The sequence below is a fragment of the Ambystoma mexicanum genome, chromosome 2q, assembly GCF_040938575.1.
Source record: "Ambystoma mexicanum isolate Mex_15411 chromosome 2q, UKY_AmexF1_1, whole genome shotgun sequence".
Lineage (NCBI taxonomy): Eukaryota > Metazoa > Chordata > Amphibia > Caudata > Ambystomatidae > Ambystoma > Ambystoma mexicanum.
The window spans coordinates 198,408,414-198,433,878 of NC_090924.1; the positions used below are offsets into that span (position 1 = coordinate 198,408,414).

Genomic DNA, 25,465 nt, shown 5'->3' on the forward strand with positions numbered 1-25,465 from the left:
TATGTTTATTTTGTTACCCTTCGGTTTATTTGATTTATATGTAGCACTGATCACCTGTTTACTTTGCAGGAAAGTAAAGAAACGCAGAACACAAAGGAAATTGCTATGCACCACCAGAAAATAAAGCAGAATTATAACAAGAGGATTTTACAGTGCTTTGAGTCAAAAGGTGGAGCATCCAAAGAAATGGGGCAGGCTCTGTTCTAGTTTGGGCTTGTGGATTCACGTAGCCTATTGTCTAAGATCTGGGCATGACACTTTAACCAAGGACTGTTGAAACAGAGTGGCATTGCCTTTGTTTTCAATGTTATAATTATGCACACTCAGTACTTGTGTGTCTGTGAATATGGTTGAGCCTAAATGATTTTATGATTTTGTGAAACAATATTGTAAATTAATTGCGAAGACTGCACAGTTCTGCATGTTCATTGCCACCAATTTTCTACATTTACTTTTAGGAATGCTAATTTGTTGCCTGATTATTCTTGCAGGCAGTTGATACAGATTCTGGGAAACAGATACAACTGATAAATAGAAAGTCTCTGCGCTCTCTAACTGCTCAGCTCTTGGTGCTGATGATGTCCTGGGATGAAGCAACCTATCTTACTGTTGACCAACTTAAAAGACATTATGAAATCATCCACAGCGTCCCCCTTAATCCATGTGAATATGGATTCCTGTCCCTAACAGAGCTACTGAAGAGTCTTCCTTACTTGGTGGAGGTGTGTACATTTTATCATGTTATGGTGCTGCAACCTTTCTGTTAAGTGAACGCATGTTACGGTCTACAGGGAATGCTGTCTGCAGTATAGCTAATTCAGTGAGTTACATAAAAATACTTGAGCATTGAGGTTTTTGTGTATTGAAGGACCAGGAGGGTTGGGAGGCTTTGGTGTGGGTGAGTCTATAGGAACAAACCATGACTTGCGCCATCAGTAAGAGAAAAGGGAGACCTGGTTAGAGAGATTATAGCTTCCCTGAGGTTTCCTGGCATAACAAAGGCCATTTAGTTTTCTCTGCTCCAGGGGACTTGCTGCAATCCCCACTTCACAAGTATTCCTCCTAAATAGCTGGGAACAGAGCTTGTGAGGTATTGTGCTCACTGAGAATATCCTGTCTTGAATTAAATGAAAGTACATAGTGAGATGCAAATATTTTTACGGTGATTCGTTGGAAACCAGTCACTCGTTCTATTCAATTGTAAGGAAACCTCTGCCCCATCCCTTTAAAATAAGGTATTCTCTGTCGGTGCATCAGGCGAAAATATGGGCTCTTAGAATACCTGAATAACCAATGGGTGCAGACTCTACATTAGTGAACATGTATAGCAGCATGTTCCAAACCATGGTATATGTGGAGAAAATCTATAGTCCCAGCCTAGATGTTACCAGATCTCATGATGCTCACACATACTTTCGGAATGCAGAAGAACGCATGAGCCTTCACCCAGCTCAATGTTTGTGGACTGTATGCTAGTGAAGGGTTTACGTCCATTATCTGCCAGTTTAGTGGACGTATATAATTCAGTCTTTTGTGCCTGGGGGAACCTGCGCTGATCGAGACGGATATCGCCCTAGCATGGACTACAACTTTAAACTGTGCAATAGTCAGTCAATGCCTTTAACATTAATATGCTTTTTCTGCTTCCTGGCAACATATTCTGTAATTTGATATTTCGGGTTATTTCCGTCAAAGTAGTTATCTTTTTAATCGTGGCATTTTGAGGTTTGCCTTCCTTGCTTGCTGCATAGAAGTTAGAATTGTTAATTTCTCTGATGTGGCTTTTCGTAACATTACTTAATGTATTTGTTAGAGAGTTTCACTAAAGTCCACCTGTGGTAGTACTATAGAAGACTAACTCGTAGGACTGTAACTCTTCGGATTAGCCTGAACTACCCAAAAGGCTTGGTAGCAATTGTTGGGACACTTTTTTTCTGAACTAAGGGCTTAGTAATACCATACAACAGAGAGTACAAAACTCCACTCACAGTATAAGGCTGTACCGCATGAGTATTTGGTAGCATAGACGGAGCAGTCCTTGGTACAACGTAATTGTAGCATACATATTGTCAAAGGAAACACTATGTATTGTAAAAATAAAGGTTTTATTTAAATACAAGTAGGCCAAGAGGAACCAAGGGAAAAAAGTACCATCACATTATATATAAACACAATTATAGACTCAGAACACCATGCTTTAAAGTAAACAGACCAAAGCATAGACTCTGTTCAGAAAACGAACACCATTTCTAGGGAAGTCTGACTTTATCAAACACATTTAGTATAGACACACCTATTCATGGGGAGTAAAACCATCGGTTACTTTTAGATTACTTTACAATAAGTCAAGGGTAGTAGCCCCTGCCAATCATGCAGTGATACTCAGTCATTGAATCACTTAGTAAACCAACCCTGTTGCCACAATACTTTTCTGAATAGTGGAGCACAAATTCATGGAACAGTATAAACCTAGAACTATATTCAGGATACGTTCTATCAGGTGAGTAAGACATGGTGTAATATACAATTACAGGTTGCTTTTCAGATCAGTGTAACGCTAAGATAAGCGATGACTTTCTATGCTAATTTAGGATTGCACCAGGCAGACCAAGGTTAGCCGCGCTTACAGGACCCTTATTAAGAATTGCACACAGCTATTCACGGTAAGTAAAACCCAAGGCAGACTTATACTACACAGGCTATACAGCAGGTCAAGGGAAGCAAGACGCAGTTGGTAAACTTGGACACTAATATTTTGAAAGAAATTAAGTGAAGCCAATAGCCTTACTTTTTGGAAAGAGGCATAACCAATTCACAGGTGAGTATAATAACCTTACATATACTTTTTTAGAATGGCAGAACACATTCAAAATAAGAACTTTTGTAACTGCTCACTCTTAGGGGGGCTGTTACCAACCAGCTTTTTCACTAGTAAGTAACTTTTAAACACTTGTTAAACTTTTTTAAGACATCATTTTCATATGATATTTTATTTGTATTGTGTTCACACACAAGTGTTTCAGAGCCTGACGAGGCAGGGGAAGGGAACAAGGGAAAACAGAAACGACGATCTTACTAGGCCCAGTGACATTGAGAACATACAAGTTATTTCCTAGTCTATTGCATGAATTCTCTGAGGCAGAAGAGGGACCCTAGTGGCTTAGGTGCCAGCTCTAGGCAAGGTGAGATCGGGTTCAGTTGCAGGAAAAGTCAGAGTTCCTGAGGAAGTCTCTTCAAACCAGTAATTCACTTAAGTTACGGGGCAGGGACTTCTGTGAAGACACCCTAGGAGGATTCCAGCAGTGGGCCTTGGTGAACTGGATGAGAGGGCTGCCAATCACAAGAAACACCCCAAAGGTACACAGGAATCTTAAAAAAGGCTGAAGGTGAGTAAATAACCCAGCCAACACAGTACCTCAGCACAAAAGAAGAGTTGCAGCAGGAAGACTTCAGGATCTGTAGCCAAAAACCCAGTTGATGGATTCCTTTGTCATGAAGACGGAAGTCAGGACTTTGGATGGGATTTTGCAGCAGGGATCAACAGTGAAGGCTCCAGATAAGAGTTTCTCCGCGACTGGGTACAGCTCTGTGGTTTTGGCACCCTTTTTAGGAGCCAGGTGAAGAATGTCGCTGGTCGGATTCTTGTCTTTAATCTGGTCCAGCACTCTGGTGTGGGGACTTTAAGGACTTAAATCGTGTCTCTGGAGAGCGAGGAGGAGGCCACCAAAGTTTCAGCTTGATTCGGAATTCAGAAGACAATGTACCGCATAATGGCTAGAGATCCCAGTGTATTGGGATATTGCAGCTCTGCAAGGTTGCAGCACGATGTGGGATTGCTCAAAATGCAGGTCTTGCTGAGACTGGTGGATCCAACCAGGCTCTGGGTCGTCCTTTTCGGCATCCTCTGGTCGATTGGAAGGAAGGGTTGCACCAGGCTCCGGTTACACAGAAGGCTAGAAATTGCTACAGCCGTCGTTTCTTCATCTTACTCTTCGGTTTCAGCTCCAGTGGTCGCCTTGTCAGCAGCTTCCAGGTTCATAGTATTTAACAGCAACTACAGCACAACTTCTGCAATCTCTCTGTATTTTACAGAAAGGGACGGTCTGGCTGTCCAATCAGGACAGCCAATCCTCCCCCTCCCCCCATTGAGACTGGGCTCCTTTCAGGAAAGGTGAAAGACCAAGGGCTGCAGAGTTTTGCTGCCCTCCTCCCTCGCTTTCTGCCTTCCCGGACACTCTGGAGCCTTGGTGTTAAGTACAGATTTGGGGTCGTGCTCTTAGGGAGCCCTACAACAATCTCAGCCTCCTGGCTATAGGACCCAACCTTTGGTATAACTCTGAACTACACAGGTTGGTAGCGCAGTGGAGCAGCCAGGCTTATCTCAAGAGGGGTCAATGTGAGCAGTAGAGTGGTTTCACAAAGATTCACAGTGACAAGTATTCAAACAATTAAACTCAAGGTTTCTTGATGAAACAATTATTTATTTACTGGTAATTTATATAAGCCTCCTGTAGAAGGGAGCAATATTATAGCAACACACAAATACCTCCAAAATACACACTTAGTTTCTAAATCAGCAATCACCCATTGGGGTTGCCACACAGACACTTCCTACACCCTCAGATGACATCAATTGTTAAGACACTGTGGATATAGATATGTTACTGTTAGCATTTAGAATAGCACTGAGCTGTGGCAAAGAAAAGGTTACTCAGAACAAACAAGGGATCACAATTATTCTTGGCAGACCAAAAATACTTTTCAAGCCTCCCCAGTGTCGGAGGAGAGAAGAGTCATTCAGTGGGAACAGGCTAGGCCAAAGTCAATAGGCAAAAGTCTATGTAGCTGAGGCACTTCTGGGCAGGTAAGTAGTAAAGTCTTTGCACAATGTTTTAGAAGTCTTTAGTGAAGAAGACAAATCAGTGTAGGGCCCCAAGCTGTTGGGCTTGTGAAGAGTAGAAACAAATCTACAACAAGAGGTACGTTCTCTTAGACTTTACAGTACCTTTAGTTAGACGAAAAGCAGCAGATGACTTCTATTCCTGTGCAGCTCTGCCGATCCTGGTGTTCCTGGGCCTCAGTTATGGGGACAAGAGGGAGGACTTCTGGGGACTCCTGCAATGGGATGGTTACTGACAGCAACCGGTTATCTTCAAACAAGTGGCAATTTGATGTTTGAGCTCCTCTTGTCTACCGCAAACAGCACCACTGCGGTTCCTGGATGTCCAGACGGACTTTCCTTGCATCTGGGGTCCAGCACTCTGAGGTGGCTCAAGCTCGGTCAGTCCTGCTTTCTGGGAATCCGGAGGATCTTTCTGGAGCTCTTGCCCAGTTTAAAAGCAAAGCACACAAACTGGTGTTCCTCTCCCTGGAGTCTTGGTTCCAGCAGCAACTCTGTGGAATTCCAACCAGCTTCGAGATGGATGTCCAGGTGGCTTACTTTGGAGTTGATTGGTCCCACCAACTCAAAGGGAGAAGTCGTCCTTGCAGGGGCTTTTCTATTGATGCGAATTTGGAGTTTCAGCACAGCAGCAGGGCTTCACCAGGCCAACCAACGGTCCAGGAGTTGCAGCAGGCGTCCTCTTCAAGGTGGACTTCGGATTCCTTCATCCAGTGGTCCACTCTGCCTTTCAAGCCAAAAAGCCTCGCCTTTTATGCAGGTTTCTCCCATTCATTTCAGCCTGGCTGTCAATCACCCAGCAGGGTGGCTGTCCTTGCCGGACAGCCAGCCGGCCAATCAACTATGAGTGCATTACTGTCTCCTAGGAGACTAAGCACATGGAGTTTCGGGCACCTCTCACTTCCTGCCCCCACCAGCCACCCTGGAGCCAGAGGCAGGCTTCACGCATGAATCCTCCCAAAGACCAAATGACCAAACAAACATAGGGACTAAACCTGTTTTGGTGCACAGAGTAAATCTCAAGAAGAACCTTTCCACAAAGAAATGGCGAAAAAAGATGACCGGGGCCATTTTGACAAAAATGGCACCCATGGGTGCTTTACCGCAGCTGCGAACGGAGCCCGCGGTAAAGACACATCACGGTAGTTAAAAGTAAACCCCTGCCACCAGCCATTCATTGAGGAAAGGTTAACATAAAAATGTTACATGAGAAGCTAGACAAAGGGGATACTAGGTAACCCCTCCAGCACCCTGTGTAAAATGGTGTGTTCTGGGTCTAGACATTTAAAGTGTAAAGTAAAGTCATTTTCACTTTACTGTTCTTGGCAACAGTAGTTATCCAAGAGAAAGGTGTTTTAAGCCTTTGGGGATATATGCAAGACTTCCCTGTAGCACTACACTGAAGGTGTTGTGTGCTACAATGTAAAAAGATGCCTATGGAGTTTGTCAAACTCCAAAAACTAACAGAAACAGTGTTCAAATCACATTAAAATACATGAGTGTGGGTAAAAAGTGTCTCGCTCTCTCCAGGTAAAAATAGTTCTAGAGTCCAGCAGAAGAGCTCAGGGACATCATTTAGGGGTCTCCAGAGGTCGCAACTGCGACCTGAGGTCTCCCTTGCGACCTCTTAAAAAAAAAAAAAAATATATATTTTTTTTAATCTTTTTTTTTATTTATTTTTTTTTGGGTAATTCAAGCTCCTGGGCTGTGGCTCTTTACTTCTGGTGTGGCTGGCTTTCTTGTTCAGGCCCCCTTTAAAAAAAGAAAAATAAGAACAGGAGTGCCACAAGTCTAACACTTTCAGCACTGACCCTAAATAAGAAGGAATAGGAATACCAAATGTGTCCTCCTGGAATTCTGTACAATAATTACTAGGCTCATTAAAGTTTTATTTCAGGCACACTTCAGGGGGTGAGTCACTAATTGTCTGTTATTAAATGCCTCTACTCAGCCTTTCAACCTTCTAAGGTCGATAAATGAGTACCAACACAGGTTGAGTGATATTGGGCGTATATTTGTTCTATATAAAGCGCATAAACTTAAGTGCTATATAATAACACATCATTGTCATTTGATCATGGACGTCTGCTTGCATTCACAGTAATTTGGGCCTATACACATTGATCTTAACGATACATATGGCGATCCATTCTTGTATGAAATATACATCACATTATAGTGATATTGGAACCATATTTTTCGTAGTGTACAATGCTATGTGATGCCACTTACTGTTAGGTCAACGGGTGAAAGGTCGTGTTCCATCGATACCCACAATATCACTTCAGGGTGGGGTCAAATGACATCACTTCCTGTGCTGTCATCAGGGGGTCAAGGGTCGTGTGATGTCACTTCCGCTACCCCTGGCATTTTGGGGAAATGACGTCCCTGAAATAGCTGGGGGTCTCTAAGGTAGAGAGGAATTAGCACATTTCTGAGAATTCTCCCCAACACTTGGCAAGGAATACAAAGGATTCCTACCAAAGACAAAACTCCCACTGAGGTTGTTCCTGCCTAGAATGATAGGGGAAGACCTCAAACTACAAGCAGGCAAGAAATGGTGAGAAAAGAATCCCACCTTTTTAGAGACATGGTGGCCTTTCTGTGCATTACCGAGGCTGAATTTAACAACCTGAGTACAAATGAGTCATAAAGGTAAAACCACTGCCACCATCCATTTCAGCAAACTTGCAATTGTAGCAAAAATGTTACAGGTAAGTCAGAAAGGGGCTACATTGTATCCCCCCAACCCCTCCCACCCCAGCACTCCATATAAGGTGGAGTGTGCTGGCTCACTATATCAAATTTAAAGGGGATGAATATTCATCTTTACTACTTGGGGTCTGTAGTTCACCCAAGTACATAAGAGAAATTAGCAGGGGAGCCCATAGGGGCAACCCAACCTAAGCCCAAACGTTGTACAAAACTATTACTACAACCATACACTATGGAGAGACATAAAAAGGTCGCCCATAAAGAGTACAGAACTATGTGAGACGTGACAGAGTTCCCCCTTCACCTAGTGACAAGGTAAAAATAGTAGCCTAGTGAAAGCAGAAAGTTATGGGGTTGACACAGGTCAAGATGATTTATCATGGATATGAAAATCTTAGCAAACAGCAATGGACGAGCAGCCAGGCTTACTCTAGGAGGGAGAGAGGCTGTAGTCGAGAACAAAGCCCTTTGAGCACACTTAGTCAAGGCAACACTTTAGCATATTGTTATATAACTACAATGTTTATTTATTATGTACGCTAGGCAAGATTAAATTCAAAACTATTCAGGTAAGTTTAAATAGTTCACACAGATATTTACACTAGGTGTTTGCAATAGAAATACTAATTTCAAACAGTAGACCTTTAAATGATGATTAGGTAAGTACAGCATAGTTTCAGGCTAGCGAATCGTACATTAACTAACATTTACTGAACTAGGAATACCGGTAGGTTAACTCTAGGAAAACCTCATCTTTAGAAGTCTCACCCTATCTGGGGAATGGGAGTCTCAAAAGTGAGATCGGGACACTGATCGGCCAGCAACTCTTGGGCGGCCGAACAAAGGAAGGCAGACGATGTCAAATGCACAGGTGAGGCTTTTCGTACAAAGTATCAAGTGTCAATTCAAAGGGTTCAGGGGTACTTCGTAGGCCTACAGGACAGATGTCCTAAAGCCGGGGAAAACATGGTTGGGTCGTCCACCCCAACGTGACTCTACAAGCTCAGGCAGGGCAAGCAGCAACACTACAATGGCCCAGGTAGGTACCCAGGTATCGTCACTTTTCTTCAGTCTAGTAGATACTGTCTGTCACCTGCAGGTCGCCACAGGAGGACAACAGCTGCTCTGGTTTGTGTCTCTGGCCTTGGCAGCTGGAGGGAAGAACCTTTGCTGGGTCAGACAGTCGGACTCTGTCACAGGGATGCCCAGCTAATGATCTTTGTGCCATGTGGTTGTGGAGGCTCGGCTCAGGCTTTGGAATAGCGACGGTTGTCACCCGACAGACTTTCTTCCTTCTGTCTTCAACTCTTTTGAGAAGACTTCTACGACCAGAATGGAGTCTCTGTAGGCTCAGGAAGATGCCCACAAGTTTGCAGCCGTAACGGCGCTCGACGAAACGTTGCACTGCAGCAGTGCCAGAGGTCCCAGGGTATTTGTGTTTTGCACGCCTGGAACGTCGCAGCACTTAAACTGCAGATGTCTTGAGACTGATTCGGCCTACCAATCCGAGGGAGGAAGTTCGGTCTAGATACTCCCTGTCACACAGAAGAAAGCACTGGAGCTGCAGCAGTCACTCTGGAGGTGGCTGCAGACGTCCTGCATCGGAATGTTTCTTCCAGTGTTTGACTTTGGCTTCAGCATGAAGGCCCTCTCCTTTTATGCAGAAACCCAGCCAATCCGCATGCATGCAATATTCAGACTTTGGGTGGTGGCTATCCAATAGAGACAGCCAGGCACCGAGTTAGAACTGGATGATTGAAGCAGACACACTGGAGGACAAAGACCTGACAAGTTCCGGTTTCCTCCCAGACACACTGGCACCTCTGGGTGGGCTTCCCAATGGGAGCCCGTCAAAGGATTGAGCAGGACAACTGTGGTTCATTACAGCCAAAATCAACAGGGATCAGTGCATGGAATAGGGAGTCCAGGCACATCTCGGTGAGCTCTGGCTCGCATGCCAGTTTTGTATTGCAGTTACATCACACTGACATCACAACTTGGGCCAGTCCCCAGAAAACCTTTCACACCCTGTGATTGGGCGTTGAGTGGTAGTCCACCTATAGCGGACCCTACAGTTCATTTATTGGCTCTCTCATGTCAGATGGCAGGCCTGGCCTGTCCCCAATTACCTAATATTCTACAATGTTGCAGTGTGAGGGTTTTGTCATTGCTTCTGGCCCATGGCTACCCACCTCTAGGGTCCGGAACTGTGATTGGCTAGAGCTGTCGCGCCCCCCCCCCCCAGGCCTGGGACCCAAGTCGGTTCTCAACTCGGAGTGTACCTTTTCAAGGTAATGAGAACAATTAGGTGTCTGCATTGTAACCACAAGACATTATGAGCGCGCCCGTTCTCATAGGACACTCTGCTTCTTCTGAATCGACTTTGTTGCAAGCCATTGTCTGGATGCGTGAGACTGCTTCGGTTCTCCATCAGCCTACCAGATCACGTATTCCGCGGCTGTGTTTCTGAGCTTTGCAGCTCTGTTTTAGTCGGATTCTATGAAGAATTATGTTTTCTCTGTGCTAGTGAAACTGCAGTTCAGGGAATGGAATGTCACTTGCAACAAGTTGGTCTTGGCAGCAGGCCCTGTCTCACACGGTTGCTCTTTTTTTTAAAATAATTTTTTATTGTGCATTAGTCATATCATACTTATTGCACACACATTGTCTATTTTGTCACATATCAAACATGAAACTAAGGAAAAAACATAAATCATGACCAATACAGTGTAACAATCACAAAAAAATAGAGAAATTTAATAAAAGAAATTACCATAAAATGAGAACCTCATAAAAAGAAGAGAAAAAAACAGAAGGAAATCACAAATATTTTGTTTAAATGGAGTTCATTTAAGAATTTTAGTAAGGCAATCAATAACGGAATCTCCTTAATGGTGCCCAAAAGATTGAGTATAGAGCTAAGAGGTATCATGAACGAAACTTGTGAAATATTTGACTCTCAAGGAGTAAGTGGCTGAACAAGATATTAACAAGTGATGGTAATCCTGTATGAACCTCTCGCAATAGAGAGAGCATTCTGCGTCAGATGGATCTAAATTCCGCCAGATACATTGCATCTGATTAGTCTTGATTAAACTAAGTCTAAAGCGCAAAAGTTCAGCTTGGCAGGCAGGATTTGGAAAAGGCCTGGTGTACGGGAGAGCATAGTGACTAGATTTCTCACACGGTGTATAACTTTTCGTATCCTTCAGGCTACAGAGGACAGTTAAGGTATATATCCAATCCGCTTGCATTAATGCTCGCTTTAACTTATTTGGATTTTCCTTTAAAGTATCTTTGGTACAATCACAATTATTAAGAATTCTTTTGGCATCATTATGTATCGTTGTCGAGTAAGTATTTTTAAATGCAAATACCTCGTCGTTGATATCTACATACGATTGATCATTTGGAATTAAAATCAGTCTATAGAGGCAAGAACTTTCCACTGATAGTTTGACCCCAGGGAGTGGAGGCCCAGCTTGTACAGAAGTTTTGAAATTGGTAAGGACATGGGTAGATATAAGGCCTTCTTCCATATATGACCCTCCAGCCAATCCCAATTGATTTTTATTGGCACATGGATTGCATTCCATGCCATACAGGAATGAGGGGAGAATTTTTCCCTTGTAAAATCTGATGAGGCATGAGGGAAAATCTGCAAAATGAAGAATCATCTGGCAGGTGAATTGTTTGGCATTAATCTCAAGTTCTCTCATTAGATCCAGCGCCAAGATGCCTGTGTCGATCGCGCACTTAACAAATGTCAATAACATAACTAAATGGTTAGTATGGATATTAAATCCCAAGTACTTGATCGTCGTCTGTGATTGTTTGGTGGATTGGTGACCACTGTACTTTGGGAGTTTTTCTACGAGGTTTGTCAAATACTATGATAGCAGATTTATTTGTGTTAACAACGAGCTCATTTTTGATTACATATGATTCAAGAGCTTTTAGATGTTGCTGCCCTACTGGAGTGTTATCATCAATCATAATATTGTCTGCATATACCATGAAGTGAACTTTACTTTTACCTATGATCAGAGATAATAAGGTGACTTTTTGAAGAAAGGACACCAAATCAGATAAATATAAATTAAAGAGCGGCCAAAATACTGCCCTGCCTAACTCCTTTTGCTACAGGAATAGCAGAAGAGAAATCGCCAGTTTGATTTAAACAAATCTTGATTGTGGTGTTTGTATGCAAGGCGATGATTATTTGTAATAGGTGTCCAGAAATGCCCCAGGATTGCAATTTGAGCCACAGTTTAGATCTGTTGATAAGATCACAGGCCTTAGATAAGTCGATTAGTGCAATATAAGTGGGCCGAGCATTTACCTTTCTGGACTGAGCCTTTAGGGTATTGAGAGTTATACCATTGAGGATTGTGGAAAGGCCTTTGCGAAAACCCACCTGGTATTTGGACAGTATTCCCTTACAGAGAACGCAAGCTTCTAGATCCTTTAAAACTAACCTGGCTAAGATTTTACTTTCACAATCCTCGAGGGCGATCGCTCAGTAGTTAGCAGGATCTGATCTGAGTCCCTTCTTAGAAGTGGGAATAACTGTAGCTTGTTTCCAAGAAGGTGGGCATTGGTTGGTCTTACTGATCTGTTTAAAAAGATGTCCTAATATAGCTGGCCAAACATTTGGTTATGCTTGCATGATGTTTGTGAGTCCATTCGGACTAGCCGCACAAGATTTTTATAAGTGCACTATTATATTCAATATATCTTCCTCGCAGATCTTTAAGGACCACTGTTTTATGCTCATTTGAGACATTGGAGCAATGAACTACTTGATTGTGGTCAGTAAAATGTTCCCATGTGTGTGAAAAGATAATCGCAGTCTGACGTGAGCTTTGGGATTCATTTTGAGTATTTATCAAAGCCCAAACATTTCTTGCGTGTGAGGGTTGAAGAGAATTTAGCATTTGCCAGTCTTGAATATTACTCACCAATCTATGCCCGCACGACCAGTGATTGTAGCTGTTGATTAGTCTAAACTTCTGAGCATCGAAAATCTTCAAGTCCGGATGTGCTAATTTTAGAACACGCAATTTTTCTTGGGAGCTTTTTTATTTTGATGGGTCTGTTCATTGAAAGCATATGTATTGGTTTTTACTTTACTTATTGAGGGAGCTCTGAGTGGATTTAAATGCCAGATGAAATTCACTAACTGTTATGGGGAACACAACCTCATTAGATCACAATCTTCACCATAGTTCACAATAGAATCTAATTTGTCATTCAACAACTGTCCACATTTTACAAAAGAGACCATATGATTCCCTTGTGCATTGACAGATAATTTGGGATCATATGAATTAACAAGCTCACAGGGAAAGATAGAAAAAGCAGATTGCAACGAAGAGTGGTCACTATGTGACATCGGCACCACATTTAGCCATTGACAATATTGATGCAAGTCATCGCAGACAATTATGTAATCTATTGTATTACAACTTTTGTGGTTCGACCATGTCCAATCAGGGGAGCAATCCAAATGTTGCCAATGAGAATAGTTAAGTTCCATTCCTTAAACAGCTGGTCACACATTTCTACATAATGGTTTTTAAACTTAGATTTAGAAGCTTGCCTGGCAAGAGGCATTTATATCTCCCCCGATGAACAATAGGTCCACTTGGAAGTGTATTTTTAAATCGGTCAAAAAAACTGAAAAGGACTCCTGGAAAGAAAGTTCGCAAATTGATGGATTCCAATAAATGTTTAATATGAGAAAGCCACGAGAGACAGGGCTCCATGGAATCAATGCCACAAATTTCATTACTAAGGCACAGTACATCAAGGCATACGGAATTGCAAACAGCCGTCTTGAGGCCACCAGAAGGGACAAATTGCCAATTGGGAAAATATGGTAGTCATCCAAATATATCTAATTTCTTAGCCATGTCTCCTGGAGTAAAATGAAATCAAATTATCTGAAAATCAGCTCCCTTGTATCTTCATGTCGAAAAGACAGGCGGTCACGAGTATGCCAGCTAAAGAAGTTTAATCCGTCTTTTGCCTCGAGTATCTTTCCAGATAGATTGAAGTGGGTATGGGTGAAGACCCTTGAGTGTGCGCTATGGCCACTGAATTAAAGAAAACGGCCGGCTGCTTGGCCACAGTCAAGAGGGCGCACCCAGAAGCACCGTAGCAAATTGAAAACTGAGAAGTGAGTAACTGGCCTATGCGCTCAGCCGGAACATATCTGAAACTTAGAAATGTGCTCAGTTATTGCTCAAGTGTAGAATGCTATATTAGCAAATATCTTTTAATAGTCGAGTTGTTAGCCGACACGTGTTTAGCCAAGTGTCTTGTTCACGGCTGCAATATTTTACAGAATTTAGCATTTATAGAAATTAGAGAATCATCATACAGTGCAATTAACAGACCATAGTCTTTGTGTAAATAGTACATAGGATCAAAATGCAGTACGATCATCACAATGTACATTCGAATAAAGATATAACCATTGCAAATAAAAATCAAAAATGTAAAACATGTACATACCCCACAAGTCGTTATAGTGAAAGGGCAGGGCATTGAGGGTTGCTGAAAAAACACAAAACAGAAGAATCGGACTGCTTCGTAAATTCATCTTTCGTGAAACTTAAATTACAACATATGTATAAATGAGTGTGCAGACTGGTGTACCAATCGATGTGAATAAAGGGTGCCAGATGACCCCGCGATTAATCAAGTGTTAGACCTAAAGGAATGCCCATGCATCTCGAATGGTTAAAGAGAAAGTCGTGGTGTCAAGAGAAGTGTGAATAGCATATACTGGTAAAAAAGTGTAGATATGAAGGAATATATTTGTGGTATATAAAACCAATAGCTCACCAATAATCCTAGTAGAGGATGAAGAAGATTCAAAGAGTATCCCGTTAACGGGTTACTGTGCTATTTCTAGAGTAATTCAAAAGAAGATACCAGGTTCACAGCCTGAAGTTTAGAAGCACCCTAAATGGATCAAAGATATGTCAATATTGCATATAATTGGGTTTCATACTACTCACCAAATCTCTAGTTAAGGGAACGTGGAGCTGAAGTTAATAGAAGAAAGGTTAATTACGTGTTTGTAAGAAGGCTATTCAATAATGCATTTGATTGCATGTTGCTTGCTAGGAGTGCCGTTCAGATTGCATGTGGAGCCTGTGAGCCAAAAGTGAAAGGAAAAGTTTCAGACTACTTGAGTAAGTTGAACTAATAATAGAAGAATCAACGGTAACTGGATACTTCCCAGGTCGCGTGCAAACTCCTGCTCGCACGCAAAGAGCGAAATAAGTGAACTTGAAGGAAAGCAGGTATCGTGCAGAACTCAATACGTCATTACGCGGCACGCGCATGTCGGAAAGAGAGCCTCACTGCATGCGCTGCATTGTTGATAAACATGTAAAACAAAACTAGGCACGTAACAAAAGATAAAAGTAATAGAGTAAATACTGAATGGTAGATATTAAGATATTAAAAGTTGCCAACAGCGAGCACATAGGTTGGTCCAAAGAAAAGTAGTTAAGTTGGTATGGGTAAGACCCTCGAGTGTGCGCTATGGCGACTGAAATTAATGAAAACGGCCGGCTGGGGGGCCAGTGAAGAGGGCGCACCCAGTAGCACCCTAGCAAATTGAAACCTGAGAAGTGAGTGACTGGCCTACGCGCTAAGCCGGAACATAACAGAAACTTAAAAATGTACTGAGTTAAGTCCAGAATGCTACATTAGCAAATATGTTTTAATAAGTTGAGTTGTCAGCCGATAAGCGTCTTGTTCACAGCTGCAATATTTTACAGAATTTAGCATTTATAGAAATTGGAGAATCATAAATCATACAGTGCAATTAACAGAAGTCTAAATTCACACTGTTTGTAGGTGCAGATAACCTCATTGAGACCTTTCATAAGGCGGTGTTACACAACATCCATGCCATTATGGACAAGAATACCATCAAACGCAGAATGAGATTTTCTAATCTGAGCAATGAGCAGCAAATATCCCTCGACCGTTTGGCTCAAGACAATATTATAATCAAGGAGGAGCATTTATAGATACTTCTGATGAACCCACAGTAGACGATGTAGACTCTATTGTGAATTCATCTTTTGTGGATTTATCCACAACTTTCAGTTTTATTTTTCAAAATACGGGAGCTAATTTGAGGTTTAATGAATGAAATGGGTTGTGGTTATGGTATATTGGTTTGAGAAGCAGTTGTAGATTTAGATCTCTTATTACTTTGATCTGACTCTTTTAAAGCAATGTCGCTGGAGACTGGAAGGTCGGAACATTGTGCTTCCACAATCTATTGGACTTTCTTTGAAGCCAGTTTCAGAACTTGTTGCTTTTTGATTTTTGTACAGGCTCCTGTGAGATGTGATCGAGAGCTTTGAAAAAATCCTTTTTTGAGCTTTTATTTGTTTACCACTCTTAGAATTAATTTTAGGATCTTGTAGCAAATTTGCTTGATCGTTTAACTGATTCATGGTTAAGGTTGGTTTCTTTTCTTCCTTTTTTTTTTTTGTTGGCATCCGATGAGGGCTGGTTCTCTGTCGATGTCAAAGTTGGTTGAGTCGAAGAAGGGTTGGAGATGTCAGTACTGGATTGCCCTATTTGTTATTTTGGCTCCACAGAAGCATTAGAATTACACAGTTGCTTAAATATAGGGTCAATTATAACCCCATCTGATAGTTTTAGTCCACTGTCTGAGCCAGGCGGATGAATTCCTCCATCACAGATGTACATAATGGTGTGTCATGAAAGGTTGGTGACTGAGGGAGATGCCAGTATAACCGGAAGAAGCCGATCGCAATTACTTTTGACTAGTAAGGCAGTTTTGATTTCTGTCCATCTGAGGTCATTATATTGTTTGTTGGAAATAAATTCATTGGCTAAATTATTCATGCATTCTGTATGTGATTTTCCATTTGCTGTGGTTTGCAATACGATTTGCAGGAACTTTTGTAATGTTGCTCCATTTAAACCATTAAGGTAAGAGTCGAAGTTACTCACCTCTTTAGTGAGTTCCATAATGATGTCTGAATAAGTTTGTACTTCGTCCTTCAATTAAACAAATATGTTCACTAAAGAGTTTAGCACAAAACTTGAGGCTGTCAATGTTGTGTTGTAGGTATTCAGAGAATCAGATGCATGTTTGTTCTACTGGGATTGTGTTCTACAGCTTTGAGTTACCTCGGGGCTAGGGCTATGGGCTGCATGACCTGAAACAGGTCGGAGGCAATGAGATGTAGCTGCTGTAGTAGAGCAAAAAAGAGCATTGTGTTGATCATGATGTTCTAAATGTGGTCCCTCTTGGTTATAGACAATAGGTGTTTGTAATTCACAAGCAAGATCTAGGCATCTCTGTGGCATATTGGAATCAACTTCAGGTAGCAAGTCAGGCTGAATAGGACTCGCTGTCCATGACGCATTTACCATTTCATTTAAAGTATCAGATGTTGATTTTATTTTTTTCCGTACAATTTGATTGATGTGACGCTTCATAGAGGAGGTAGAAATGGTCTTGTCCAAAGACTGAGGAAGCATATCCTTCACAAGATGGGTAATTATTTGAGGCTTGCCAAAAGGAGCCTCTACCACCCTCTGTTGCAATGTGGATGGCATATTTATGCAAAGTTCATGCACCTCAGTTTGTAAGTGCGCCGTGTGATCCGAAATGGTGGAAGAAATGACTACTGGTATAACACTACTCGTGTGCCTGATCAAAGAGTCATCCATTTCCGGTGCCTGCAAATCGTCTGTGAATTGTACTCCTCAAGTTGTACATGAGAAAAGAAAAAACAGTCCAATGTAGCACTGAAAGTTTATTGTTCATGCTTGTGTCTGTAAGTGAAGCTCAAAGGCACAAAATACGTCCCACACTCCCCTCACTAATGGCAAAATTCACTAGAGTTAAAAAATAAATAGAAGAATGATGAAAAACTCAGTCAAGGTTCAAAAGCTGTATATCCCGCAGTTACCTCGGCTGTGTTGTGACCCGACTGCCGAGTTCTGTTCCCAGCAATAAAGGCAGTCAAGACTCGGAGGCTAAATTGGTCCACAGTTATCACAGCTATTTATTTACAAAAGGATGGCTGTATTGAAGCAACTACGAGAGCTGCAGGAGCTGCTTGCAATGTTGATGTCAATGTTGATATGGATGCTTAATTAAAAGCCTTGTATTTCATTCCATATTTATGCTTACTTAAAAGCATTGCATTTCTCTGACCTCGAGCTGCAGGAGCTGCTTGCAATGTTATGAAACTCCAGAGTTAATGTCGTCATTTCATATTTCTGCTTACTTGAAAATGTAATGTTTCTCCAACCTCCGCCGCCAAATTCAGAAAGTTTAATGTTTATCCAATTCGAAGGATCAAATGGACTAGCCCCACAGTCTCCTTCGAATGGCACAATGATATGTATGGAGTGCTTGCGTGCGTGAGTGTATTTCAGCTATTTACCCTTTTCACCCTCTAGTTATTCCCGTTTGTCAGCCAGTTGATTTACTTTTCAGCTGGTTAATTGCAAAAAGTAAGTAGAGCTTCCACTGTGAGAATGAAAAACGTAAAGCCTCCCGTGGCACTCAATTAGCTGTCTTAACACGATATTCAGTTGCAAAATTCCAGCAACTGCAGTGTTCTGTTCACTTCAGTGTGAAAAAGAAAGTAAAGTAAAGCCTCCCGCGGCACTGTTTGCTGGCTTCACACAATGTTCAAGTTGCAAAGTTCCAGGAACGGCTGTATTCCGTTTGCGGTGTAAAAGTGATAGTAAGGTAAAGTGAAGCCTCCGGTGGCACTCGCAGTAAACTGTCTTGGTACAATCTTATCGTTGAAAAGACTCCAGGAAAGGCAGGATACTGCTTCCTTTACTCCTGCTTGGACTGCAACAAGGACAGCAGTTCTCTCTGCCCCGTGAGACCGCCCCACCCCCCACGGTTGCTACTGTGTTTGCATTGAATTCAGCTCGGCTCCAGCTTTTACTTGAGACAGTTGTGGACTGCTGTAATTTTCCTACAATCGAGGCAAGGCCTCTTCCTCTTTGTGCTACTCTATAATATCTATAGGTTAAGTGTTTATGGCACTGTCGGGCCCCTCAGGTGTTCCTGCTGCTCCATAGGTTTAGTTGCATATAGGAATCTGCAAGCCTTTGCACAGGATCTCTTGCTTCTTGCGGTTTCTGCATTGCTGCGGTCAAGCTAATGGCAAAAATAATAAAGCAATAGCAGTATGTCCTCTAACTCATAGGACTGACGCATATGTTCTTTGTGTATTCAGGTGCGTGTTTCCATGTCCCGATGTGCGGATGGCACGTGTACTTCATATCTAACGCTGTTTTGTCATGGTGTCTATCGACATTGGAGCATGTCTTTTTAGTGCTTTAGTCAAGGCTGTCATTTGAGGTGTCCTTAATAGCATCCAGGGGTTCTTCATTTACTCTGGGCAAGGTCGGTACTGCCCCTGGGTTATAGGGCTGACGGAGGGGTTATTTTAACATACTTGTCACTCACTGGGGCACTGGAAACTGGTGCACTATGGTGAGTACGATCGCAGTTCTTCCGGTTCTTCTTGCGGTTCGTATGTCTGGTGGAGGGGGAGAGTGGGGTAGATTCTGCTCATCCCTCTTCAGTCCTCCTCCCTCCCCCCCTGGTCGACTTGTCGACCACATCACGAAAGATTCACTCATCTTCTTTTGGTCGCCATATCTTTGCTACCCCTCTGAGGTGTCCATAATAATTTACATGATCATCAAAGGTCCAGTATATGTAAGCGCATGCTCCTTCGGGGTTGCACCAAACCTTCATACTTACTTGGGTCATGGGGGTTGTCCATCTTTGTCCCTGCCGTAAATGGGTGTCACATCACTATTTTCTCCCTTAGTCTGTCTCTTTCCTTCACAATGTCATCCATTGCTGCTCCTATGTTCACATCCATCAGAATTTTCATTCCTGTTGCTTCATCTGCCGTCTTCTTGCATCTTGCAATGCATATCTTGATCCCACATAGGGATGCTGCCCTAGGGCCAGTGCTCCCACTATTACCTTAAGTCCATTTGCCAGCCATGATGGCATCCATGACCACAGAGATGTCCCAAAAGCTTCATCTTCCTATGCATCTTTGCCAACTGCGTCTGAGAGTTCTGTTATCTTCATTGTTAGCTGATATGAAAGTGAAACATGAACTCCCGCTCTTTGTGCAAACTCCTCCTTCCATTGTTGAGGAGATCCAGAACCTATCTTTACTGGAGCGCCACCACCCTTAGTGCTCATAGCTTCTTTTATGGTGTTGAACCCATTTACTGTCGATTTTATGGTTATTATTTCAAACTAGTTATTTGTAAGCATTTGGTGTTTGTTTGTACTCCGGGTATTAGTGAGGCGAAGAACATCTGTGTTCTACTGAACAGCCTGTGGCCTGCTGGTATTTCGACCAAGGCCGCTTCTAATTTGCCTGAGAAGTAATTCCGCCCCACCCCTCTCCCATCTCTTTACTGTGCACAGTCCTGTCGGCTTCTCTTCTTCCTTTGTTTGGACTGTGGTGCTATCTTCAGTGATCTCTTTTTTGTTCTGTTTCCATCTTTGGGAAGTTATCAAGCTTTACTTCTTTCTTGGGTACCACCAACAAAGGCATGTTGATTTGCACCAATGAACAGACCCCTCCCTAGTCAGGAGGCAGCTTCTTGTATGCTTTGGACCCACACGCCCAATAGTGATCCAGGAGTACTGCTGTTCCTGCTCCCATCGCCGGGATAATCTCAACCTTCTTGTATCCTACATTCTCGCCAACCTCAGCACCATTATGCTGGTAACACAGGGCTGGTCTCTTCAGGGGAATTATTGGCTTCGGTCGAGCTTCATTCTGTACCCATGTCAGCAATTTTGAACTCCTGTCCCAATCCTGCAGGCACTTGTCATTCTCCTCTTGCACCTTGCTCTGGGTGATTTGGCTAAGGTTAGTGCTCTGCTTCCCACCACTCCATCTTCCCAGCCATCATTAGTGTACACACATACATAGGTCAATATTTGTGGTCTTTACCAACATCCAGGTTCTCCTCCTGTCTCCTTTTACTCCTTTTCCATGAGCATTGCAATTCCTTCATTGTGAAAGTCTTGGTTTCTCCTTTCTCTGGCCCCTTGGTTATGTACTGCATCCTCTCATCGAGCTGCCAGTAGTTGTTCATCATTGCTAATATCTTAATGTAATTTTTTTCATAGGGGAAGGTCCCTTTAGACGTCGATCTCAATTTTGCTGTTTTTCCCTTGGAATCTTCCTTTTGCTTTTGAAACATTGCGAGATACAGCCGGCATTGTGCTTTTGCTGTAGGTATTTCCGTTGCAATGAACGTTCTAGTTGCACTCGTAGTGTAGGTGATTAAGGAGCAGACATAACAGCTCTCCCCGGTGTTGTCCCTAACCATTTTGGACATGTGCTTGTACCACATGTTGTTGGATACCCGTGCTGCGTCTGTGAGATGCATGTTAACTCCCTTCATATCTGCATCAACACTGCGCTCACCTCTCTTTACCTTGTCAGCAGTGTCTCCTATTCCATCTGACATGGTTGTTCTTCCTGCTCGGGTTGGTGTAATGTTAGTAGAGGGTACAGCGGTATTGCTCACCATTACAGATAATTGCCATATAATAACCCCCATTATACCACTGGTAATTAATACACACCAATATGATTTTTTTTTATTATCTCAGCCATAATCACGTAACGCTGCTGGATCCTGGTAGCTGATGAGATGTTAAAGCTGCCCCCCTGAACGTTGCAAGAAAGGCGTTATTGTTTTAGTATTTGTCAGTATCCTCAAGCTCCGCGAACTAATCACTAAGTACGAAAATAAAAATCTCCACCCAGACCTTTCTTACTGAGGTGTCTCTCAACGTGGGTAGAACAGGGAATGCACTGTATTCAAGTTGGGGGAAGGCTTGGGCTAGGTACTCGATGAAAATGAGGAAATCTACTTCAGGGGATCGTGCTCTAAAGCGTCTGGGTCTTCTGACAGAATGTACAAACTGGTTAGGGAAGCCTTCTGGGCAGTCAATGGGAGGAAGCATCAGGATAACCCTCTAAACCGTTCTAACCCGCAGTCGCAACAACCTGCATGTGCGAGAAAAGAGAGGGAACAAAATAGTGTTTCAGCTGCCGGGTGCACAAATATTTTAGTAGCTACTTCACAACCTGCATGTGCGGAAGAAAGAGTAAAGTACATAAATGTGTAAATGTTTCAGCTGTCGATGCACATGAGAATTCCAGTTGCTATGACTGCTGCTTGGGAGCGTCGGACCATAGGATGGCCTGGCCTCCCTGAATCAGGTGTCTGGATGCGCACTTGTACTCCTTCGAGATCTGTTGCGTTGGCCCTGACTATCTCCCTCGCTGCGCTGGTAGGCAAGGCCACTGCTTTGTAGGGCTTGATGTCCTGGACGTGGTTCTAAACTCCTTTCCCTTCAAGTCGAACAGCTCTGTGAGGTCCCGTAAATATAGGTGCATTCCAGTGCCTCGTGAAATATTAAGCCTCCTATTTGCACTGAATGTTTTGCTACAGTCTGTGTGGTTCTGTAGTATCACAGTCCACTCGCTCGTCTTCAGGCCTGTGTCCTCTGTATTTGGCGAGAGATAAAAGAAGCGCTCGAAACCAGTGAAGTGACATATATTCATTTCTTGACCAAGTACCTCTGCACTGTTCTCACAATCCCTCAATGCCCTATTGGGAGGAGCCAGGCGAACATGCATACGCCATCCTGTCACCACCTTGTGGGGCGTTAAATGGTGGTCGGACTCTGGCTTGTTGCGCAATTCAAATAGTGCCAGTGGCAAGCAGTAAAGCTAGTTCTTTTTGGGGCTCTGAGTTTTGGCAGTGCACTCCTTCAGGAGGCCATTGACGTGGTCACACATTCCATTTGCTTGCAGGTGGTACACACACGCAAATTTGTGTCTAATTCCTAACAGGGTTGTGATATGCTGGAACAATTCATTGGCGAAGTGAGGGCTGTTATCAGACTGCAGGACCTCACACACGCCCCATTATTGGGAAACTTCCCGGACCAGGAATTTTTCAGCCCTGAGGGCGTTGGCATATGAACAGGGCCTAGCCTCTATACACTTTGAGAATGGGCAGACAACACTTGGATCATGCCAAGTAATATACATGGAGATGTAGGAACAGGCATTCGGGTCTTGGTATGCCTCCTCTCACAACTCTCAGGATGTGTCCAGCTGTGACCTGAGGGTAGGTCAGGAAGCTACTAATAAAATTGGCCAGATGTTCATTCAAATTTTGGCAAAACCATGTTTCTCCAATGCGCACAGCAATTGCCTCTTTCCCTGTATGTGTTGGATGAGTTGTGCTAGTGCGATTTTCATTATCGCTAAGGGCATGACCACTTTCCCTGTGTTATTCTGTCTTCATAAAGCATCTGTTGGAGAACCCTCTTCTCACCCAGAGTTCCCTCTCCTCTGGTGGTGCAGTTCCCTGTAATTCCACAATCTGAGTTTCTGCTAGGCAGTTGTAACCTTCTATCATTACCATGTTCCTTACTCCTCCTGGAATCTTGGGTCTTTCCTTCAATTGCCATAGGTCCCCCAAAATATGCTGCACGTTTTGCCTCAGTCTGCTGCATTTGCTCCCTTTGTGTGTGCTTGGCACTTCACTAGAGCCAACTCCTGTGGGTATGCAATCACCTCAGTCAATTTGCCGAACAGTGATGCATGCTGTACCGGGGTCCCATCTTCTCTCCTGTACTCTCTCCTGAGCCATCGTGCCAATCAAGAATGTACTGTAGTGTGACGTTTGCACCATCAGAGTATATTGTCACTCTTTTGCCCACACTTTGTTCTAGTGCCAATATGAGGGCCACTAGTTCTGCTGCTTGTGCTGAGTAACTACCTTGCTTGTCCAGTCCTCCTTCAGTCTTATTACAGCGGCCCTTGATCTCCTGATCCCATCAGTCTCGTCAATAGTTGACAAACTTTCAGTGTACAATACGTCTCCCCCCTCAAGTACATCTTCCTCCACCTTGCTTGTCTCACTGAACTGCTCTGTTCTTTGTACAGTCGTGTGCATGGTCTCCTGGTTGGTAGACGACTGCCACGAATAATGCTGGGTTTACAGTCTTGCACCTCACCATTCTCCGTCCTACTCTAGATAGTATGACCTCATACCCTGAGGCTCTCTGGGTAGTCAATGTGCTCTTTGGCTTGTGCTTTATCGCACACAGGGCGTGCTCCACTTAGCGTGGTGGTGCACCCCATTGTCACTGCTGCTGACCGTTCCACAGCGAAGGCTGCAGCTGCCAAGGATTGTTTGCACTGATAATGTCCTCATCACTGGGTTAAGCTGTCCACTGTAGTAAGCTATTGGCTTATGGCTCATGCTTGTCTTCTGAGTCAGTACTGCCTTCATAACTACACCATCGGGAACAATTCCTTCTTATAGTCTGGGGTCCCTAATAGTGGAGCGCTGCATATAGCCAATTTCAGTTCCTTAAAGGCATCGGTCATCTCTACAGTCCAGGTTAATGTCTTTGTCCCCTTCTGGGCCTCCTTCAGTACAGTCAGAGTGGCCTGGTGTATGTGCTGTAGTCAAAGACCCATGCCCTGTAATAGTTGCACACACCCAGGAACTGCTGCATTTCCCTCACTGTCTTGGGCTGTGGTGTTTCAAATATTGTTTGTGCTCTATGGGGTGATGTGACCCCCATTCTTAGATATTATCTGTCCAATTTAAAGCACCTCCTTTTGACAATACTGGAGCTTGGCCTCGTCCACCTTGTACCCCTTGTCTGCGAAGACTGTCAGCATGTGCACTGAATCTGACCTGCAATCGTCCTGTCTCTCTGCAAATCAGGATGTCCTCTACATACTGTAGCACTGTGCTCTCATTCTCAATGTTGCATAGATCCATCTGGATCACTCTGTTAAAAATAGATGGTGACTCACAGTACCCTTGTGGCAAACGAGTTTTTCCACTTCTGGATGCAGTACATAAAGCTGGTCAAGTCTTGTGAGTCTGGGTGTACTGGTACTGAGAAGAATGTAATGTTTAGATCGATTACTGTGAAACAGGTGGCTTCCGCTATTATGCCACACAATTGTCAGTGTTTGCTTCTACTGGATACTCCGCTGTTACAATGTGGTTAAGGGAGCATAAATCCTGAATAAAATGCATGACCCCATTTGGCCTTGTGCACGGGGTATACTGCAGTGTTGCATGGAGATTCTGATGGTACTAGGATGCCTCTCTCAATGAGGGCGTTTTGTCTCATAGATACCCTCATCTGCCTCTTTGGTCAGAGGATACTGCTTTACTCGTGGCAATATTGCTCCTGATTTCAATTTGATCTTCACTCCTCCAATGTTCTTTATACACCCCCTATCATAGGGACTTGTGGTCCATAAACTGTCAGGTACTTAAGCCATGTCTTCCTCCCAGAATGAGGGTGGCCTCTCCATCGCCATTCTCTGCGGGACCTCTCTGTATTGGATCTGTAACCAAAAGATCACTCATTTCAAACACCTATTTCCAGCCTTTCTTCCATGAACAGTTCCTCGTCTGTTGCTGTTGTCCACCTGCACCCTTCTGCAACTGCAATAATGGCTCTCCACACCCTGCCTGTGTCATCGGTTGCATGCACTGCAATCCAATCCTCTCTAGCCAACATTGCCTCAATCTCGATGCACACTATGGTCCCTTCTGGCTCATCCAATGGTGTCTCTGGCCTGAATAGATATTCATTGGGCAACCTCCATACCTTACCTGCGATGCCTGGCATCCATGCAATGGCAATGTCTGTCCCATATTAGAACATTTCTGGGTCCATTGGAACCCTCCCCCGCCCATCTGTAC

At 43.3% G+C, this 25,465-nt stretch overlaps 1 protein-coding gene across 4 annotated transcripts in view; it reads left to right on the forward strand.

Annotated features, from left to right (window-relative positions):
• MARF1 (meiosis regulator and mRNA stability factor 1) overlaps nucleotides 1–25,465 on the forward strand; it is a 1,350,049-nt gene that overhangs the window by 1,145,475 nt on the left and 179,109 nt on the right. For all 4 annotated transcript variants that reach the window (XM_069647123.1, XM_069647122.1, XM_069647120.1 and 1 more), the window contains exon 22: nucleotides 492–722. In XM_069647123.1, the coding sequence (XP_069503224.1) occupies nucleotides 492–722 (231 nt within the window). The remainder of the gene's footprint in view (nucleotides 1–491; nucleotides 723–25,465) is intronic.